General features: G+C 41.4%; 1 protein-coding gene across 1 annotated transcript in view; it reads left to right on the top strand.

Annotated features, from left to right (window-relative positions):
* The first annotated feature begins 5,596 nt into the window (after positions 1–5,596).
* The window catches only part of Pgm5 (phosphoglucomutase 5), a 135,381-nt gene continuing 118,940 nt past the window's right edge, over positions 5,597–22,037 (top strand). Inside the window, exons 1-5 of the mRNA XM_013018404.1 lie at positions 5,597–5,768; positions 7,656–7,802; positions 12,710–12,835; positions 14,241–14,431; positions 15,118–15,272. Of these exons, the coding sequence (XP_012873858.1) occupies positions 5,597–5,768; positions 7,656–7,802; positions 12,710–12,835; positions 14,241–14,431; positions 15,118–15,272 (791 nt within the window). The remainder of the gene's footprint in view (positions 5,769–7,655; positions 7,803–12,709; positions 12,836–14,240; positions 14,432–15,117; positions 15,273–22,037) is intronic.

Raw genomic sequence — 22,037 nt, 5'->3', positions numbered from 1 at the left:
CTTCTGATTAGAATAAAAAGACACGTGTATTATTATTTTTAGTCTTAGCTGTTTTTCTCCCCAGAAGGTGCGTGCTGATGAAATGATCCCAGTTGCTTGGGTATGGCTCCCTCTTGACACTTGGCTTTTCTCCATGCTGCTGGGGAGGCTGGGTGGCATCTGTGAAAGGCATGTTGTAGCCCCTTCCACACACGCACAGCCACTCTTCTAGGGTCCTGGAGGTGCCAGCAGCTGCACCCACTAACTCAGCCCAAAGGATGGTCTGTGTGTGGCTTTCTGTAATGGAGAAGCTGGGCCAATGTCATGCTTTTCTGTCCTCAGCTTTTCTGGGGCTCCCCACTGCCCCCTTTCCTGAAACCAAATGGTTCTTAATTTGCTCATTTCACGAGGATTTTCAAACCCAATGGACTGGGCCATGTGGGAGATTACTGAGAGCAACAGACCCCGTGGAGGCTGCAGGAATCCAGGCTAATCTGCTAAGCAGTCTGAAAATGCACAGCTGTGGGAGCTTTCCTGCTCCTCAGTATCTTCGTGATGTCAGTCAGGGGCCTGTTCTTGCAGCCCTGCCCAGATGAATGTTTGCTTAGGAGGCATTCTCTCTCTCTCTCTTTCTCTCTCTCTCTCTCTTTCTCTGTGCAGTCTCTCAAATGTGAAGTGACAGATGTCAATGTGGAAGACCCAGCTTGGCTGTCATAAATAACCGTAAACTGTTTAATCTTGCTGAGTTGTAAATCTAGGATTGCCAGAAGTCTTCAGTTGACTGGAACCTTAGAAGAAGAGGTGGAGGCACAGGACACATGGGGACTTGTTATTGCCCAGAGGGTCCATTTAGGAATCCATGCATTTTAATTCACTATGACAAGTATTCAGAGAGAACAATTGAGCTCTGAAAATATTGAAAGCATTTTATATACCTATAAGCTACACAGATATATGTTTTGAAGGATATTTATACACATCCCCTAAATGTATATGATATTTATAAAATAGATGTTTCTAAAATGTTGATTTCATGTGTGTATGTGTGTGTATACATATAGTGTATATGCGTATAGTTTCCATCTACTTATAAAGTGGCATAGAATTCTATTCTCCTTCCTTATGTCATAAAAGTGGCATAGAATTCCATTCTTCTTCCTTATTCCACACCAAATTCTATCTTCTTTCCTGGCCCTACTTAAGAAGAGAATAGAACAGTCCAAATATCAGAAATGTTAGAAATCTGCATATAACACAGAGTGCCCAAATGCTCTTAGTGACCTATGTTTTTATGATGAAAAGTAAAATTTGTCCCGTTGGATGTAGCAAGACAAGAATATAATATCTATAAATCAAAATATTCTAGCTCAGTGACTGATAAATTAGTAGCCCAGCCTGGTACATGTAAATGAACTGATTACATCAGGGACATAGACGATAATAAAAGAAAATTCAAGACATGATAAGGATATAGACATGAGCCAATCTCTCTCTTTTATGGACAGAATTGATGGCTAAAGAAGAAAGACACTAAACTATTCTGTTGAATAGCAACTCCTTTGTACCACTACTTGAAGAAAATAAAAATATTCAAAAGAAGAAGAAGACATACACTGTAATTTGCACAAACATGCTACAGCTGATTTGCTATTTCATTGTTTTCAAATTATATCCAGTTTAATATATACTGCAATATAGATTTCAGTCTCATAAACTCTTCACTGTTGCATATAAAAACTGGAAATAGGGCTGGGAAGGTGGCTCAGTGGTAGAGTGCTTGCCTTGCATGCATGAGACCCTGGGTTTGATTCCTCAGACCACATAAGCAGAAAAAGTCAGGAATGGCGCTGTGGTTCAAGTGGTAGAGCACTGGCCTTGAGCTGAAGAGCTGAGAGACAGTGCCCAGGCCCAGAGTTCAAGCCCCACAACCAACAAAAACAAAACAAAAACTGGAAATAAAGTAGCATTTTTATGATGGTTAGTGATAGTACGTTCAAGAAATGGAAGGTTACACAACCATTAAAACCATGTTGTAGAAGACTATTTAGTGACATAGAATGTAATTAATAGAGGGGCTAGACATATTAAGTGAACAATGTAGGCTACACAACCGGCCCTTTAGTAAAAATATACAAGTATATAAATGAAACAGAGACAGAGACCAAGACATAGGAACAAGGCTTCACATAGAAATGTTAATGGCAGTCACTTGGTGGTAGGATTGTAGATTGTATTTTGTTCTTGTTTCTGTGTCCTTCATAAATGTTCCAAAGAGAACACACACACACACACACACACACACACACACACACACACACACACACACACATGTAGGTCCAAAAGAAAACATATATGCGTTTATGTATATATGTGTGTGAATGTTTGATTGAAAAAAATTCCAAGTTAGTCAAATAATGACAACAAAGTCATTGAGTTACTACTGAGAGGACCCTAGCAAGGAAGGGAAGGGAAATAGATTGGGAAATGATTGGGCTCTGAAAACCCTGTTACTTTCCCCATGTGGTCTTTGACATAGTTAAACCAAGATGCAGGGGGATTTGAGATGGCTCCCAGAGTCACATAGGCAGGAGGTAGCAAAGTTAGTTTTCATATCATTCTCCACTGGATACCTCCAGTTTGGCTTATGGACCTGAGCTCGACCTTCTTTTGGGTTTGGGTTTTGTGTGTTGTACTAAGGATGGAAGCCAGAGCCTCACGCTTGCTAGGCAAGCATCGCACCCCTGAGCTTTGCCACCAGCTCAGCTCTGCCTTCTTGACTTAAGTGCATGCAATGGACATCTGCAATTCTCCTCTTGTATCCAATGGGGGAAATAATCTCCTAAAACAACAACAAGTGGAGTCCTTTCTTGTTTTCTCAATCAGGCCATACACCTTGAGGTAAAGATTCCAGAGCATTTTCTAAGCACTAATTCCAATTATTAGGGTTGGATGGATCGAGAACCAGAACTTGGGTCTGATTTGCAAGCACCTGTGTGATATTTGCAAGCCCTTGTGCGGATATTAGAACTGGGGCGTGAAATCCATGTTGGTTTGGTTCAAATGTATTCTCATCCCTCCTTCCAAGCCCTGAGAGTGGGTAAAGACTTCCAGGGGTCCAGGAAGCTGAGGATGGATGCTGTTATTTCCATCTGGCCCCCATGTAAGAGAACACATAGCTGCACAATTATCCATGTGCAAATGGGCAAGTCCCTTGATGTTTGGATAACCACATCCATGCCTTGTCTTGGATCTGTTACTTCTCCAAATTCCATGGAGCCATCTCCTGCATTCCTCCTCTCACAGTTGGGACTGAGAGAGAGAAGCCTTGAAATCCATAGCAGCTTGGCTTTGTGGTCCCTCTGTGTGTGTGTGTGTGTGTGTGTGTGTGTGTGTGTGTGTTATAGAGGAAACAGGCCTGCTTGTGTGTTTGACTCCCCTGTACTCCATAGGTGGACGTGGTGGTGTCTGTGTGGTCCCGTAGAACTCTGTGAACCATCAAGGAAGTTTCTGTGTATTACTCTCTCCAAATTCCCCTTTCGCTTTTGGATGGGATCCCATTACAAGGATGCACTTCCATTATGGAGAAAGGACCTAGGGAAAGGAGACAGGGAGAACTGTCATGTCTACTTTTCCTTTTTATTTTTATTTTTTAAGTGACTGATATGAAGCTAAATAGGAGTCCTGAGTGGGGAGTCTTGCTGATGAGTGTCTGCACGTGAAACCAATCCCACTTTCATTAGCATTTCGGTCCTTAGCCTGGAGATTCCGCATCTACAATGAGATCTTACCCTGAGGGTTTAAAGCTGCATCTCTGCCCTCTAGGACTTGAATCTGGGCTAATTAGAAAATGAGCCCATGCCACATCTAATTTAGAAGAATAGTTGCCAACACTTTAGAAAAAAAAGGAGCCATTAAAATCAATTTGTGGTACTAGATGGGAAGGAACAGGAGTGTTGGGAGGAAGTCTAGGTCTTCCCAGGACACTGGTCCAGTCCTTCGCTGTGGGGATGGAGTGCTAGTCCTCTCAGTGTCTGCCATGGCCCTGCGTAGGTAGAGGAAACAAACATGTAAGCAGGGGAGGTTAAAGCAGGGGACCTGTGCGTGCGTGTGTGTGTGTGTTTGTGTGTGTGTGTGTGTGTGTGTGTGTGTGTGTGATGTGCTTGGCTTCAGGTTAGGTCATGCAAAGATGTAGAGATTGTAAATGACTACTTGTGGGAGATAGTAATTGCACACTGCTTCCGACTTCTTTGTCCCTTTCTCCAAGCTTTTTTTTTTTTTTTGGTTGGTCATGGGGCTTGAACTCTGGGCCTGGGTACTGTCCCCCAGCTCTTCAGCTCAAGACTAGTGCTCTACCACTTGAGCCACAGCGCCACTTCTGACTTTGTCTGTGTATGTGGTGCTGAGGAATTGAACCCAGGGCCTCATGCATGCAAGGCAAGCGCTCTACCACTAAGCCATCTTCCCAGCCCTCTCCAAGCTTTTCAGTGGCCATCAAGTAGGCGCAAGTTCATGCTGTGTTTGCCTTCTTGTCTGTGGTCTAGGAAAGGCTGGGGCTCACCTCACCTGTATGATAGTGTTCATGGGTTTATCTGTAGATCCTGGCATCTTCTATGTAGCTAAATGACAATGGATTAGGGTTCATTTTTCCTCCTTTTCCTCAAGGGAACAGAAGGAAATATTCTTTAGTGGCAACTGAGCGTCCTTAGTCCCTTCTGCAGGGCTAGGTGATTGAACCCAGGGAAATGCTCTACCAACCTCTTTCCCCTCACTCTTTCCCCTCACATATAAATTCTTAAAGATGGTTTCTTTAGGAATACTTCTAAAAATGGAGATGGAAAATTAATACTTTTCAGATTCTTGACTTTACCAGCATTCTCTTAGGATGTGGAGGAGTCTGGAAGCTCTCCTTTCCTTTGTCCTTGTAATTTCCAAAGGAAGAACTTAGATCCTCAGATTTCCACACTATTGAAGAGCAATGAGCCATACCCTATTTGTAGCTGAATAAGGAATTCTTAAACTTTATAATAACTATATTATTATTAGTATTAATAATAATAATATTTTTGTGCCAGTCATGGGTCTTGAACTCAGTGTCTGGATACTGTCCCTGAACTTTTTTGCTCAAGACTAGTGCTCTACCACTTTTGGCTTTTTGGTGGTTAATTGAAGATAACAATCTCAGGAGCTTTCCTGCCAGGGCTAACTTTCAGCTGAGATCCTCAGCTTTTAGCCTCCAGTGTAGCAACAATTATAGGTGTGAGCCATTGTCATCCTGCTTATTGATAATGAATTGGAGTTAAGAGTCTCAAGGTCCTTCCTGCTCTAGCTAGCTTCAGTGGTGATTCTCAGATCTCAGCCTCCTGAATAGTTAGGATTACAAGCATGAGCTACCAGTGCCTGGCACTATATTATTATTAAGTGGGCGCCCCAAAAGTCTTGGAGAATTTGGATAGAACAGAAAATGCCAGAGCTCCCTCTTCACCCCACCTCTCCTAATCTACAAGTCACCCCACTCCTTTGCCCTGGTGGTTGATTATATGTCAACAGAGCCTGAGGTGCCTTTCTGTTGACCTGCCTTCAGTTCCATGCAACTTGGACTGACCATTGTTCTTTCCGGATGGTTCAGATTGGACGCCTAATAATTGGACAGAATGGCATCTTATCGACACCTGCGGTTTCCTGCATTATTAGGAAGATCAAGGCGGCTGGAGGAATCATCCTGACTGCCAGCCATTGTCCTGGAGGACCAGGGGGAGAGTTTGGAGTGAAGTTCAATGTTGCCAATGGAGGTATGTGGCTCAGAAGAATATTCCTTAATCCTGATGTCTTCCATTCTATATTATCATAATTTGCAACGAACCTCTGATGGTAGACCAACAAGGTGGAGAGGAGATGGCTTAGACAGAATCTAGTGAGCTATCGAATAAGGAAGTGATGTAATGGGCTCCCAGAACCCTCTTGTTGGCCTTTGATCTCCTCCTGTACTTCACAGCCCAATGAAGTGAGGGTTTGAAGCCAGCCTGGACAGCAAAGTCCATGACACTCTTATCTCCAATTAGCTACCAAAAAGCTAGAAGTGGAGCTGTGGTTCATCTGATAGAGCACTAGCCTTGAGCAAAAATGCTTAGGGGTAGTGCACTGGTCTGGATTTCAAGCCCCAGTATTAGTAAGTATGTGTGCACGTGCGCGCGCACACACATACACACATACACACGCACAGAATCATTTTTGTGATATTGAGTGAGGCATAAGGGAAGAAAAGCATGATTTGTGTTAGAGCATTTTTGAGATTTTCACTTTCCATATATAAAGATCAATCAGTTGAATTATGGGTTATCTTCTCTCCCACCTACTGGAATGGGTGCATTGCCATTCCTTTTTATGAGCATTTATCCGGAGACAGTTGATGGTGCTGTCCTGCAAGGCTCCATTGTCCGAGAGAAAGACATTGTGAGTCACATGTATAATTAAACCACATTAAAAATGTAAAAAAGGGAAAAGTATCGTAATACATTTTATTTAACGTACCATGTCAACATATTATTTCAGTGTTATCAAGGTAAACACTATTAATGTAATCTCTTCAAAATTAGCTGTTCATTGTACACTTGCAGCACATTTCAGCTTGACTCACTCAAATCAAGTGCTTAACAGCTAAATGGGGCTGATATTTTGTGTTATATAGGAGTTGTATAGTTCCAAGGATGGGTATGCAAAACCAATCAATGGTGGGCAAATACAGTCATAATAGCCACTATACCTATATGAAAATGGACCAAGTAACTTGAGGGGGGGTGGGGTTTGGGATAGATGGGGGGAGGGGAATGATGGAAGGAGTCACATTGATCAAGGTTCATTGTACTCAAATTGACATGCTGAACGGAAACCCTAAAGATAATAAATAAAAAGAAAAACAGTTTCTGTTTAGTAGAAAGTTCCCATACCATTGGTAAGGAAAAATTTAAACTCAGACTACCTCTCCGTCTCTCTCTGTCTTTTATGTTCTTGATCTCTCAGTTTTTCTGATTCCTACCCTTCTTGCAAAAAATATTCTAAGTGGCTTGCAGGAAGATGTACACATTAAATAAGAAGAGAAAAAAAATCAAGAACCACATTGGATTTTACATTCACAGTATTTCAAGTTTCTCGCTCTCCCCAAGTGATAATGGATCAATTGTATTTAGTTAAATTTCATCGAAAAATCTTGAGAGTAACTAAATATAGCCTAGAAATTGAGGGAAAAATCATCAATTTATCTACTTACTAGGCAGCAGAGTAAAGAGTAGAAATCCTATTTTCTTTCTCTAGGTACTTTTGGGAAGCTGTGTTTACATCTGGAATCCCTCACTTTCTGCCAACTGTGTGTCCTGAATAAAGCTAATTATGTAACCGGGTTCCCTAGCAGGTGTGAAACTATTTTTAGAGCAGATGTATGATTGCTTCGAACAAACAAACATGTGGGTTATGAGTCTACCCAGAACAGGTGAGGCTGACCACACTTCCTCCATCGTTGAAATGAATGTAGAAATACTCAGGCTAATTGAGCTGTCAGACATTGTTCATTGTGTGGAGAACAACTGAATCTTTTTCCTTCCTGGTGGAGAAAGAAAGTAACCTTTCTCTCATTGAAAGTCTTGAGATTTAAAAGAAATGTATTTGGGATGTTCACATTGTAGGTCCTGCTCCAGATGTTGTTTCTGATAAAATCTACCAGATCAGCAAAACCATCGAAGAATATGCTATATGTCCTGATCTTCGCATTGACCTTTCTCGACTAGGAAGACAGGAATTTGACCTGGAGAACAAATTCAAGCCATTCAGAGGTAATCAATGACATGTATTTTCTAGAAGTCAGAAAAAGCTTCATGGATGGGGCTTTCTCCCAAGGGGTCCTGCACATGTGGAGTCTAGTTGTGCACAGGTTGGGTGGAAATTCTCCTGGTTGGAGATCAACAGTCCCAGAAGGGAAGTGAACTCATGAAAGTCACTCAACAATTAACCACCAGAAAACCAGAAGTGGCACTATGACTCAAAGTGGTAGAGTGCTAACCTTGAGCAAAAGCGCTCAGAGACATCACTCAGGCACTGAGTTCAAGCCCATGACTGACAAAATAAATAAATAGAAAGTAAGGAAAGAAAGGAAGAAGGAAGGAAGGAAGGAAAGAAGGAAGGAAGGAAGGAATCAAACATTTCAAAATCCACTTAATAAACTACATCATTTTCAACATAGGAAAGGTTCAGTGGATGACTCCATTATAGCATTCCTGGGCCAGACTGTGAATTCTCAAAAGTCGTTTTTAAATGTCTAAGCAATCAAGTTAGAATAATTTAGTGAAGAGGAAAACTGACAAGCCAGGGTGATTATTAAATTTCCCTTGAGAAGTAGACGTTTCTTTTCCAAGGTTAGAATCATGCATTTAAGTTTCATCTTGTGCACTGTGTTAGGAGCTTTTATACAGGAATTTAGAAACAAACAAATGGGTTTAGGCAAGTTGTGTCAAGAACTAAAGAAACAACCTAGGTGTGGTGGTACTCACATATAATCTCAGCAGTCAAGAGGCTGAGGCAAGAGAGTCCTGAGTTCTAGGTCAGCCTATGCTCCATAGAACCTGTCTCCGGCAAAGCAAATTGGTAAGCAAGCATCCAAACAAACTAGCAAAAATGAATTGGACAAACGTTATCTGCTATTCTAGTAGAGTGACGAAAACTTCTGAAACATTAAGTATGCAGTCAAGAATTCAATGTATATCCTACAAAATTAAGAAAAGTGAGGGAATGGGTGGGTTGGGACTGATGGGTGAGAATCATAAGAAGGGTGATGTTGATCAAGATGCATTGTATTCATAAACTGTTCTGTTAGTGGCTGCTCTTTTGTGCAACTACTCAAATAAAATAAAGTAATAAAATTAAAACAATGACATTAAAAAGAATATTAATTCTGAACCAGGCAAGATGCATACCATTGTATGCACATCATTTCCTTCCCCTCTAGTTTTACCTGTTGCTATTTCCTAGAGGACATATAGGAAGTCATAGAACTTGGATGTTCAATTTTGTTACTGTGTCTAAAAGATTGAGTTCTCTTTGCGTTAAGAGGGTGACCTTATTTATAAGTACATTAACTTTTCTAAAAAAAAAAAAGATAAAATGTCTGGTTCATGCTAGATGCTGGTGGCTCACACTTGCAATTCTGGCTACTCCAGAGGCTGAGATCTGAGGATCGTAGTTGGAAGCCAGGCCTGGCGGGAAAGTGCATGAGTTGCTTATTTTCAATTCACCAGCAAAAAGCCAGCAGTGTAGGGATGGCTTAAATGGTAGAGCAATGCCCTTGAGCAGAAAAGCACCCAGACTCTGAATTCAAGCCTACTGTTAGCACAACACACACACACACACACACACACACACACACACACACACACACATCTAGACCATAATATATTTCAGAGAGTGAGAAATATCTTAAAATGGACCATGTGTGGGTCCTAATGCTAGGCAACACATACCAAATCTTAGTCAAATGTTTGCTCAGCTAGTGAGCAGACATTTATTGAAAGCCATGTGATACTAAGGAAAGTAACAGCACTCAGTTTTATTAATCTAGTTGGCAACATGCACATACACATATGTACGTTCACATGGCCCACGGAATTTTAGCCAACAGAAGGCAAGGCAAGGGATATGTTATATTAGACAAAATAATTTCAATCTGCTTGGCTACATATGTCTGGAAGGCCTGGGCTAGAAGATGGCTGGGGAAATAGAACATTACCAAGATGTGATCTTTATTCCTCCTTGATATCATTGGAATTTTTATACTTGTCCAAGAGTCCTAAATCTTTGGTGAGCTTGGGTTCCAGCTGTTTGCTTGAGTCACATTGTGAAGTTGGATGGCTTCTCCTAAAAAGCTGTTGATAACCAGCAGGTGGGTGGAGGGATTCTCTGGTTCTCAAGAAGAATTTGGAGATAATCGCTTGAGATAATTTATGTGCCGTGTTCGCCCCGGTTTGAGTGTGGAGCAAGGCTTGAGTTAATTGGAAACAAAGCAGTCCTTGGCGCTTTACCTTAAAGTGTCAACAGCTTCAACCACCGGATGTAAAATTTTAATTTCCTTGGACTTCTTGCTTCTCTGTTTTTGACATTTCTGTTTGGCATCTTGCGCTATCTGTTGTAAATGCCATATGTTTTTACGCAAGTGGGTCAAGGATGAAAGAAACTGAATTGTAATCTCCATCATATGGTAGAAAGTAAAACTTCAAAAAATGGGGCTATAAAATTTTATTTTATAGATTAACTTTTATGTACAAGATAAACTTTAGGTAGCCCCAAATTGACCCATTGTAGGCCTATAGTGTGTGTGGATACATTTTGCTTATTTTCTTGATTAATAGCCTCTTCATTTCAAGATGATTAAAGGTAATTAAAAACAGACTTGCTTCTTAAAAAGGAATTATTATATTGGGCTGGGAAGGTGGCTCAGTGGTAGAGTGCTTGTCTTGCATGCATGAGGCCTTGGGTTCAATTACTCAGCACCACATAAGCAGAAAAAGCCAGAAGTGGTGCTGTGGCTCAGGTGGTAGAGCACTAGCCTTGAGCTGAAGAACTGAGGGACAGTGCCCAGGCCCAGAGTTCAAGCCCCATGACTGACAAAAAAAAGGAATTATTACATTATCTTTGAGTGGACAAATATGCATTGGTTTATGAGTAAGAACAAAGGTTTTAAGGTGTGTATTTCACCAAATGAAGGGGAAATTTCACATCACATATTAAAATATAATTAATTATATATGATACATGGATTTCCTGAGAATATCATGATTATGTCATGTGTATACCTTTGCAGGGCTGTGATCAAACCAGGGTCTTGCACATGGAGCAAGTGTTCCACCAGCTGAACTGTGTCCTTAGTCCTGTGTGATTGAAAATTATTCAGGGAGGGCTGGGAAGGTGGCTCAGTGGTAGAGCATTTGCCTTGCATGCTCAGGGCCCTGGGTTCGATTCCTCAGCACCACATAAGCAAAAAGAAAAAAGTCGGAAGTGGTGCTGTGGCTCAAGCGGTAGAGCGCTAGCCTTGAGCTGAAGAGCTGAGGGACAGCGCCCAGGCCCAGAGTTCAGGCCCCACGACCGGACCCCCCCCCCCAAAAAAGAAAATTATTCAGGGAGTGATTAGAAATACCTTCAGTATAGGTTTACATATTTGAGAACTCCAAAGTAATATTTATTTGACCAATTTGAAAAGCAATACACACATATACATTTTAAAACTTCAGTGTGAACTTCAGAAGCAAAGCTCTTGCACAAAATTTTACTTCCTTAAAGAGTGAAATATTTACTACTTTGAGGAAGAATATTTTCTTCTCTTTTTTAAAAAATAGCATATATTAATTGTACAAGGAGGGTTTGTTGTGACATTTCTTTCATGTATACAATATATTCCAATCAATCTCCAGTCTCCCTTACCCTGCCACGCCCTAAACCAATTTCAACAGATTTTATTGTTCTATTTTCACACATAAAACAAGCTACTTTGACCCTGTTTATCCTCATGTATGCTCCTGGGAAAAGTATTTCTGAACACTAGTTATGTACTTATTGACAAGTTGAAAAAATGTGTTTTATTCTGGATCTTTCATACATTAAACAATGGAAAAAATTTGATTTCTGGTCATTGGGTGTTGCCAAACACTGGTAAATATTTGCATTTAATGAGGATTTTCAGGTATTTGGAGAATACCTGGAAATTGGTTATTACATTGGGTGCCAAAGAGATTTCAGATACAACTCAGGAAAATAGTCTTCATCTCTAATTTTGCTCTTGGATCTGGTGGGCACATGACATTTGGAAAAAGGGGTCACCATGTGGTCACACTATTTTTCTTCTTTTTGGTGTTGGTCATGGGGGCTTGAACTCAGGGCTTGGGCACTGTCCCCAAGCTTTTTATTCAAGGCTAGTGCTCTACCACTTTGAGCCAGAGCTCTATTTCTGATTTTCTCATGGTTAATTGGAAATAAGAGTCTCACAGACTTTCCTGCCTCTGCTGGCTTTAAACTGGGATTTCAGATCTCAGCCTCTTGAGTAGCTAGGATTACAGGCATGAGCTACTGGTGCCTGGCTTGAGGTCATACTTTGGCTTCCTACCAACTGAGTCATTCTTGGGCCAACTTCCACAGGAAAGGATACACCAAGATGATGGTTGGCTGATATTTGTGTATTAGGAGAAAGAGGTGACCGAAAGGGGTGACATTGGACATTTTTCTCTTAAATTATTCTTTTTTTTTTTGTTGGTCGTGGGGCTTGAACTCTGGGCCTGGGCACTGTCCCTCAGCTCTTCAGCTCAAGGCTAGCGCTCTACCACTGGAGCCACAGCGCCACTTCTGGCTTTTTCTGTTTATGTGGTGCTGAGGAATTGAACCCAGGGCCTCATACATGCAAGGCAAGCGCTCTACCACTGAGCCACCTTCCCAGCCCTCTCTTAAATTATTCTTAAGGTTAATTTTTTCCCTTTCAAATAAGTTATAATGATATTAGTGATAGCCACTGATCATGTGACAAGTTCATCATGTGTTGGTCATGCTTTGATTTGTATCTACAAATAGACATTTAACTTCCCAGGTGTGGTGTGAGGTTATGATGGTGTTGTGGTTGAATTAAATGCTATCCGGCTATTCTTACACGTTCAAGTCTCTTTCCCGGGTAGAGTCATTGATGTCTGGCTTGTTTTCCTGTTGTCAGTGGAGATTGTGGACCCTGTGGATATCTATCTCAACCTGCTTCGGACCATTTTCGACTTTAATGCCATTAAGAGTTTGCTGACTGGGCCCAGCCAGCTGAAGATCAGAATTGATGCAATGCATGGAGGTAAGCCATAGTTTTCCATAGATGGGTGGGTGAGAAAAGGGAAGGAGACTTCTATGTGGAGTTTTTGAACTGTGAGGAAGGTTGGATTCCTAGAGGTGCACACAACTTACCTATGCTCAGCTATTTGGAAGGCTCTGGAAAACTTCAGGGCTCTTAATGTCTTTGCTTTGGGTGTTAATAAAAACAAAAGTTGATCAAATGAATTTGAGGCTCTGCCTGTGAGAGTATAGAGTGGATTAAGACTTTATTTATTTACTTATTTATTTATTTATTGCCAGTCCTGGGGCTTGAACTCAGAGCCTAGGTGCTGTCTCTGAGCTTTTTCCTCTAGCTAGCACTCTATCACTTGAACCATAGCTCTGCTTCTGCCTCTTTGGTGTTTAGTTGGAGATGAGAGTCTTTCCTGCTCAAGCTGGCTTTGAACCTCCATCCTCAGGTCTCAGCCACCTGAGTTGCTAGGGCTGCAGATGTGAGCCACTGGCATTTGGCTAAGACTGTATTTGTTTTTAATCACAGTACCTGACACAAGTCAAATAGTTCAAGGCTAGCACTCCACCACTGGAGCTACACTGCCACTTCTGGCTTTTTGGTGGTTTACTATACGTAAGACTCTCACTGGTTTTCCTGTCTTGGCTGGCTTTGAACTGAAATCCTCAGATCTCAGCCTCTTGAGTAGCTAAGCTGTGCTTAGTTTTTGTTTTTAAAGAGTGTTTTTTATTCAGTTTTCACAGTATTCACTTTTTTTTTCTTTGCCAGTCCTGGGGCTTGAACTCAGGGCCTGGGTACTGTCCCTGAGCTTCTTTTGTTCAAAACTAGCACTCTACCACTTGAACCACAGCACTACTTCCAGCATTTCATTTGGTACTGAGGAATAGAACCCAAGGCTTTATGCATGCTAAGCAAGCACTCTACCACTAAGGCACATTTCCAGCCAGTATTCAGTTTTTATTCAGCAGTTTGCAGATCTTAGCAATGTTCAAATGATCATATAAAGAATATTGCTAAAGGAGCCCTTCAGAGCTGTGTATATTCCGAGAAAGCACTTAGTATATGAAAAGTAGCAGACTATAAGTAATTGTCCTAGAATTGATCTCTTCAAGGCCATATTTTAGAAAACTTTGCGGGGGGGGGAATTTTCACCTAATGAGATTGATCAATACATCTTATATGTGCCTAACATAGTCAGGAGCACAAAGTAGATGCTCAGGAAATCATAGCTAATGTTGATGTTCTTTGCTATCTGTTAAAGAAAAAAACCCTACAGAGTTTTCTTTCTTTCTTTCTTTTTTAGTTCTAGGCTATTAAATCACTTTTATTACTCTTATTGTTTTAACCAGAATGAAATACTCAATAAAAGGATTCTATAAATATTACCTATCATTGTGTATTCTTTTTTTATTTTTAGTGATGGGCCCCTATGTGAGAAAAGTTCTTTGTGATGAGCTTGGAGCCCCCGCCAACTCGGCAATAAACTGTGTCCCACTAGAAGACTTTGGAGGACAACATCCTGACCCAAATCTGACATATGCAACTACCCTTCTAGAAGCTATGAAAGGAGGAGAATATGGGTTTGGAGCTGCATTTGATGCTGATGGGGTAAGTAGGAAAGTTTTCCGCCTGCTGATCCTCTTACCACAGAAGGATGTGATCACTGGAAATCAGAGTATTAATGAGCGCATCTGGAGCTGATATAAAATGCAATTGGCTCTGCATCTTCTTATTGAATGAGTAGATAGTGCAATTAAATAGCCACATCTTTCTTTGTTTCAGATTAACATATGTTATCAAGAAGTGATTTCTTGGGGGGGGTTGGGGGGAGAGGGAAAGAGGGAGAAAAATGAGGGAGGGGGTAACCAGTTACTCACTGTCTTATGTAACTGTAACCCCTTTGTACATCCCCTTGACAATTAAAATTAAAAAAAGAAGTGATTTCTTCTTTAGAAAACAATGTCCATGCAATAAATCCTTATTTGTAGCTGGGTTTGTTGGAAGTGCCGTGGTAAGAAACGAGCTATTTCAGCAGGAACTCTAGGGAGAAAGTATTATGTCTGGAGGCTCTGAAATAGCCATCCACATTTCAACTGGTGGAATCCATTCCTAGAAGTGTTGAGAGTCTGAGCCCTTGTTAGTCAGGGGTTTATAAAGTTTCCCATGCTCTCTTTGGTCCCATTCATTGTTTCAAGTTACTTACATGGCAGTAAAATGGCTTGTGATGGAGATGGGAATGGGCTGCTCACAGCAGATGCTTTGGGCTGATCATTTTTACACATTCCTTCCCACAGGACCGCTACATGATCCTAGGCCAGAATGGCTTCTTTGTGAGTCCTTCTGACTCCCTGGCCATCATTGCTGCCAATCTCTCTTGCATTCCATATTTCCGTCAGATGGGTGTTCGAGGGTTTGGGAGAAGTATGCCCACCAGTACAGCCCTGGACAGGTAAGCAAGGATGTGACTGTGGAATACTTTATGGGAGACCTCTGTCGGCCAGGAACCCTTTTCTGAGGATGTGGTGAAAGTCTGGGCACTTGGATGCGTGCTGTGGTGTATTCACACGGGTATTCGTGCGGGAGTCAGGTGGAAGCCGATGGATTTTTGTGCTTTGATTTCAGTGCTTTGTTTTTCTTACCTACAAAATGAGAGTACTGACACTGTCAACCTTACATGGATTCTTATGAAGTGTGGCTAGAATCACTCATGGAAAACTTTTAACAGAATTCCTGGTCCATCGTTAATACTTCATAAATGCTTAGCTATGGAATTTACCAAACCCAAAAGTATGTACAGTATAAGTGAGTGTAGATAGCATGGAGTTGGGTCAGATTACCTTATGTACAAAAGCTTGTATTCTTATTAACGGATTGCTTGATAGATTTGTTGTGAGCCATCAATGAGATTGCATGGAAAGCTCCCAACAGGAGTTTACATCATGCTGTAGAGATTCAGGGTTAGCTTTCTTTCTTCTTGTCCTAACCAGCCCTTTCATTATTCACCTCAATTTATGAAATAGTGAAAACTCTTATATATATATATATATACATATATTCTAAAGCAATAGGTATTATTAATAGAAATCATTAAAGGAGTATAGGTATGTACACTCAGGAAGCTAGCAAACACAGGCAGCAAACGAGAACCTCTTGCTCTTCTCCAAGTTACCTATGTTAATAGGCAAATTCAAATTTACCATCAGATCTTTCCATAGAATGTACACATATGTTAAAATGCACTATATACATAATATGTTATATAATCCCCAAAGAGATCAGGATGTACATATTACTTATAACCTGCTAAATTAATAAATCTTTATGACATGTCAAACAAAGGTCATATGCAAGTTTTTGGAGTAACTTGATGCCTTTCATGGTTAGCTTTCCTAGCCACATGACATCTGGTTCTGTCACTTTAGTCTCTCTTTGTCTAGTACATCTTTCCATTTTATCTCATGACAATGATTTTTGAAGAGACCTGCCCTGTACAATCTCACTTTCAGGTTTGGGTGGTTATTTTCTTCTGGTGTTATTCATTTGATCATTCATGAAGTAAAATTTATAGACAGTGAAATGCATAAGCGTAAGCATTCAATTCAACATTAGCTATGTTGTATTAGTATTGTTATGTAAATTATTTGTTGGGCACTTTTGATCACTCCATGGTAAGTAGTAACAGAGTGAAATGCTTGCTCTATGGTAGCTTTATGTTGTTTTGCAATAAACGGCACAACGACTTTCCATTTTACACCTCAGTTTGCAATGTGTGTGAGTTCTGGTGGGACACAGTTTATTGACGAATTGTCTGGGGCTCCCAGCTCATCACGAAGAACTTTTCTCACATAGAGACCCATAACTAAGGTCTTTATTTGAGCCATCATAGAGAGTGAAAAGTATGACTGTTATGATTTAAGTTTACAACATCTCAATAACGATGGCTTTGAGCCCTTTTCAAACTGGTCTTTGTATAACTTCTTATTATGTATCTATGTGAAATGTATTTGCCCCCCCCCTTTTTTTTTTGTCTGTCATGGGTCTTGAACTCTGGGTCTGGGCTCTGTCCCTCAGCTCTTCAGCTCAAGGCTAACGCTCTACCACTTGAGCCACAGCACCACTTCAGCCCTTTTCTGCTTATGTGGTGCTGAGTAATCAAACCCAGGGCCTCATGTGTGCAAGGCAAGCACTCTACCACTGAGCCACCTTCCCAGCCCCTATTTGCCCATTTCTAAATTTGTCTCTTTGTCTTTTTGTTTTGGATTTGTGAAGATCCTTTATGTTTTTTGGATTCAATATATTTTTTTTTTTTGGGTCTGGTCATGGGGCCTGAACTCTGGGCCCAGGCGCTGTCCCTCAGCTCTTCAGCTCAAGGCTAGCGCTCTACCACTTGAGCCACAGCGCCACTTCCTGCTTTTTTCTTTTTGCTTATGTGGTGCTGAGGAATAGAACCCAGGGCCTCATGCGTGCAAGGCAAGTGCTCTACCACTGAGCCACCTTCCCAGCCCACAGATACAATATTTTGTTATATAATTTCCCTGCCTGTTTGCTTGCCTTTTATCTTCTTATTAGCATCTTTCGGTGGCTATATGTTTTAAGTCCCCAGGAACTGAGTCAGATAGGATGATGGGTACTTTGCAGGTATTTAATATTATAGAATTGTGTTTAATAATAATGCATTCCAGAAGTACAATTGGATGTAGAGGGTCCCTGGGAAAACAGATGAGATTATTTCCCAACTCTCCTTTGGGGCAGCCAGCAACTTTCTAAACAATCACCAGGAGAGGCTGGTTTCATTCAGACAACAAAACCCATTTGTCCTCTCTTCTTGTGGAAATCTTCCAGTCGTTCTGGATTTCACTTCATTCCCCTCCACCTCCCACCCTTTTCCTTTGCCATTAAATCTCCGTTTCGGTCAGAAACCAGAAGCCTTGCTTGGAAAGTTCACAAAGGGCCTGTTCTGATATGCAAGTGACCATTTAAAAGGATTCTTCATGCTTGCCAGTTGGGATTCAGCATTCTGTGGGGCTGTGACGTGGGGATTGGTTTGGGGTATTTGATCTGCATGGCGGCTCCCAAGTGGTTTCCCATGATGGGCACTGTGTAAGCATCTTTCATCCTAGGTGGGAAAAGAATTCCAGCTTCAAAACGAGGATCTGCTCGGTCTTTCCCCAAATACCTTAGGATTTCCCAAGTAATTGAATGATATCATAGGACTGTGTGCCCATCAGTCACAGGCCTGAAAGAGTAACAGCTGAGTACTTGAAGTCCCTGGACTAACCCACCTGCCTACACTCCTGGGATTCTGGAATGGAGGGGGCAGTGTGCTTCTTTGGGACTGGTGAAGTACTCAGACAAACGGTCATTGTTCACAGATCATTGTTGTGTCCCGAGGGAAGACTCCCAGTGTTTTTAATTTCTCTGCTCTTCTATGCTACAAGAATTCTATTTACTCCAGAATAATGAAGTTCTAGCCCTGTCACCATTCTTTTTGGGGGGGGGGCTCTGTCATTCTGAATGTGTCTGATTTATGGGTACAGATGAGTTGTGCTGCTAAGAACATTTTGATCCAGATGATTTGAGAGAAGTAACACACATTCCAAATATATTTGGGGCCCAAGACCCACCCCCACCTCACTTGGAGGTATTACACGACCCTCTACGTCATCATCTTTCAATGATATTTATGAAGTTCCCATTTGTACTTGGGTCTGTGCCAAGGGCTGTGAAGAAAGGCCACCACCCACAGGTAGAGGAGACCCTGGCTCACTTGGAATGTTCAAACTCTCAAGTAAGGCCAGCATCCTGAAGTCATTCTAGGAGCCAGCTCTGAGGAGCCTGGGAGGGCTGGGAATGTGGCTTAGGGGTAGAGTGCTTGCCTAGCATACATGAAGCCCTGGGTGGGGTTCCTCAGTACCACATTCTGTTTATGTGGCACTGTGTCTCAAGTGGTAGAGTGCTAGCCTTGAGCAAAAGAAGCTCAGGGACAGTGCCCATCCCTGAGTTCAAGCTCTGTGAATGGCAATTAAAAAATTCACCCTAGAAGGCTCTCACCCATAAATGTACTGGTGAAGGAATGAATGCCACTCCACCCTCTTTTCTCTTGGTGCTATCCCAGATTTCACCATTTATCCACCCAGAAAGCATTTATTGAACACTTTCTAGGTCCTAGACACAGTCTCCGACCATGGTAGAACTTACAATTCAGTAGGAAAAGACCAAGACAAAGAATAACAAATATGCAGGGCTGGAGGCATGGCTTAGGTGGTAGAACACCAGCCAATGAGTGAAAGCAAGCATCAGATAGGGAGTTTGAGTCATGGCCTTGGACCAAAATAGAAAGAAAGAAAAAGTATATAATCTAAACCCAGCTTCCACACAGAAGAGAAACCATACATTGAGTGGTATGCAGTATCTATCCATGTAATAACCAAAATATGGTAGCTTCAAGGGAGATCTCAATGAGTGTAATTCCTTAGAAAGGCAAAAATCAAAGTTCAAGAAAAGAAACACCAGGAAGTGGGCACTTGAAAGGGCTGGGGTGGGTTAAGGAGAGAAAGGTAGATGAATGAAGAGGAGAATGTAGTCAAGAATTCAGTGCATAGCCTACAGGATTAAGAAGAGTGAGGGAGATGAGACCCTTGTCCGTTGTATGGCTAGTGAAGATCTTCTCCCAATCCGTAGGTTTTCTATTGATCTTGCTAGCTATGTCCTTTGCCATACAGAAGCTCTGCAATTTCATGCAATCCCATTTGTCCAACCTTTCTTTGATGTGTTGTGTTTCTGGGTCTCTATTAAGAAAATTTCGGCCTGTGCCAAGGAGACCTAGGGTTTCTCCTATTCCATCCTGTAATGTTTTCAGAGTGTCTGCTTTGACTCCGAGGTCTCTCAAAACATTAACAACAAATCTTCAAAGAAACAACTGCCCAATAAATAAGGGGCTAAAGACTTAAAGAGAAACTTCTGTGAAGAGGAAAGAAGGATGGCCAATAGACACATGAAGAAATGCTCAACCTCTCTAGCCATAAAAAGAAATGCAAATCAAAACAACATACCAGCTCACCCCAGTTAGAATGGCTATAATCAAGAACTGTAAAACAACAGATGCTGGAGGGGATGTGGACAGAAGGGAACCTTACTGCATTGTTGGCAGGAGTGTAAACTTGTTCAACCACTTTGGAAAGTAGTATGGAGGTTCCTCAAAAGACTCCACATAGAGCTCCCCTATGACCCAGCAATCCCACTTTTGGGCATTTACCCAAATGTCTACAAACAAGACCACACTAAAGCTACCAGCACGACTATATTTATTGCAGTTTTATTTACCATAGCTAAGATATGGAACCAACCCAGATACCCCCTCAGTAGATGAATGGATCAAGAAAATGTGGTATATATACACAACGGAATTCTATGCCTCCATCAGAAAGAATGACATTGCCATTTGTTAGGAAATGGAAAGGCTTGGAAAAAATTATATTAAGTGAAGTAAGCCAGGCCCAAAGAAAACATAGGTCCCATGGTTTCTCTTATTTGCAATAACTAGTATATGTCTGAGTCAAGCAGAAAGGTCAGATAAGTTGATGTTAGGGAAATGAACCCTAAGATATGTATTCAAAGGTTTTTTTTTCTTTCATGTGATTGTTTCTAACACATTTATAAGATTATTTCTTTGTTGCTTTGTATGTCCCTCCCCCAGTATAACCCCTGCTTTCACTGTATTTGATGTTGTTATAATTTGTGGAGGTGAAGGGGAAAAACAAATCGTTTAAATAGGGATACAGGGGACCCATTGCAACAATGAGATGTACAAGTCGTTATGTGGAAAATGAACTTTACAACTTTGGTGTGGGGGGGGAGGGTGGGGGTGGGCTGGAGGAGGATGGGATGGGAAGGGGAAACAAAGGAGGCGGCTACAATGCTTGATAAGAAATGTACTCATTATCTTGCCCATGTAATTGTAATCCCTCTGTACAGTATTTTCACAATAAAAAACAAAGAGTGAGGGAGGTGGGTGGAGGGGAGGGATGGGTGACAATGTTGGAAGGGGTGACATTAATCAAGATGCATTGTATTCACAAACTGCTTTGTTACATGGCAAATCCTTTGTACTACTACTTAAGGATAATAATAATAATAAATAATAATAATAAAGTAAAATAAAAAAGTGAAAAAAAGCATAACAAAGGAAAAAAAATGTAGCAAGGCACATTGTAATATTAGCAAAGAGGAAGAGAAATTAGAGCAGCCATACGTGGCCGGGCTGGAGCATGTTGCTTAAATAAGACAGCCAGAGAAGGACTCGCTCTCAGGAGGTCAAGGGTCATCGGAATCATGCAGCAGGACTGGCTCTGATGCTGGGAATGGAAATGACCCAGAAAACACATGTGAAAATACTTATTCCCGAGACTGTCGCTTATAGCTCTTGGTTGCCAGTCCCCAATTGAAAATCCGTTCTGTAGCTTTATCTTGCACACACTCTGCTGGTTGTTGGGGTTTAGACAATGTTAAGCCAGCAAGCATGCGAGTATCTATCCTCTACATACATGCCGTTGCATTCCTGTCAGCCTATCAGTACACGTGGCAATGGAAAGACATAAGAATGGGAGTTACTCTCTACTCCCTCCGTTTGCATACATTGTTTCTGCAGCAAAATGATGGAATTATTTTGCCCCCAGCAGATAATTAGGGCTATTTCTTCTGTATTAAAATAACAGGGGAAAAATAATACGTTTAGCATGCATAGGAATTAGCGTTCTGAAACCACACTTGATTTGGTTGGGATCAAAGTAGGAAAGAGAGCATGCCCCAAAGGGACTTATCAAAGAGAATCTAATAACAGAAACTTAGTAACTTGGCCTATAAAAACATGAATGAGCCAGGGCCCAGTGGCTCCTGCCTGTAATCCTAGCTACTCAGGAGGCTAAGATCTGAGGATTGTGGCTTGAAGCCAGCTCCGGTAAGAAAATCTGTGAGACTCTTATCTCCAATTACCCAGCTAAAAGCTACAAGTAGCTGTGGCTGAAGGGGTGGAGCACTAGTCTTGAGCAAAAATGCTATGGGAAAGTACCTGAGCCTTGAGTTCATGCTCTAAGACCAGCACAAAAACATAAATTATATATATGAGGATAAAGACATTGAAAAGGTCAGTGGAGAATGAGGAAGCATCCTGGGACCAGCCATAGTGAAATGTACTAGCCTCTTGGAAGTATAGAAT

The sequence above is a fragment of the Dipodomys ordii genome, unplaced genomic scaffold (genome assembly GCF_000151885.1).
Source record: "Dipodomys ordii isolate 6190 unplaced genomic scaffold, Dord_2.0 Scaffold40, whole genome shotgun sequence".
Taxonomy (NCBI): Eukaryota; Metazoa; Chordata; class Mammalia; order Rodentia; family Heteromyidae; genus Dipodomys; species Dipodomys ordii.
Note: the sequence above shows the minus strand (reverse complement) of the source record. Positions and strands in the feature narration are given on the sequence as shown.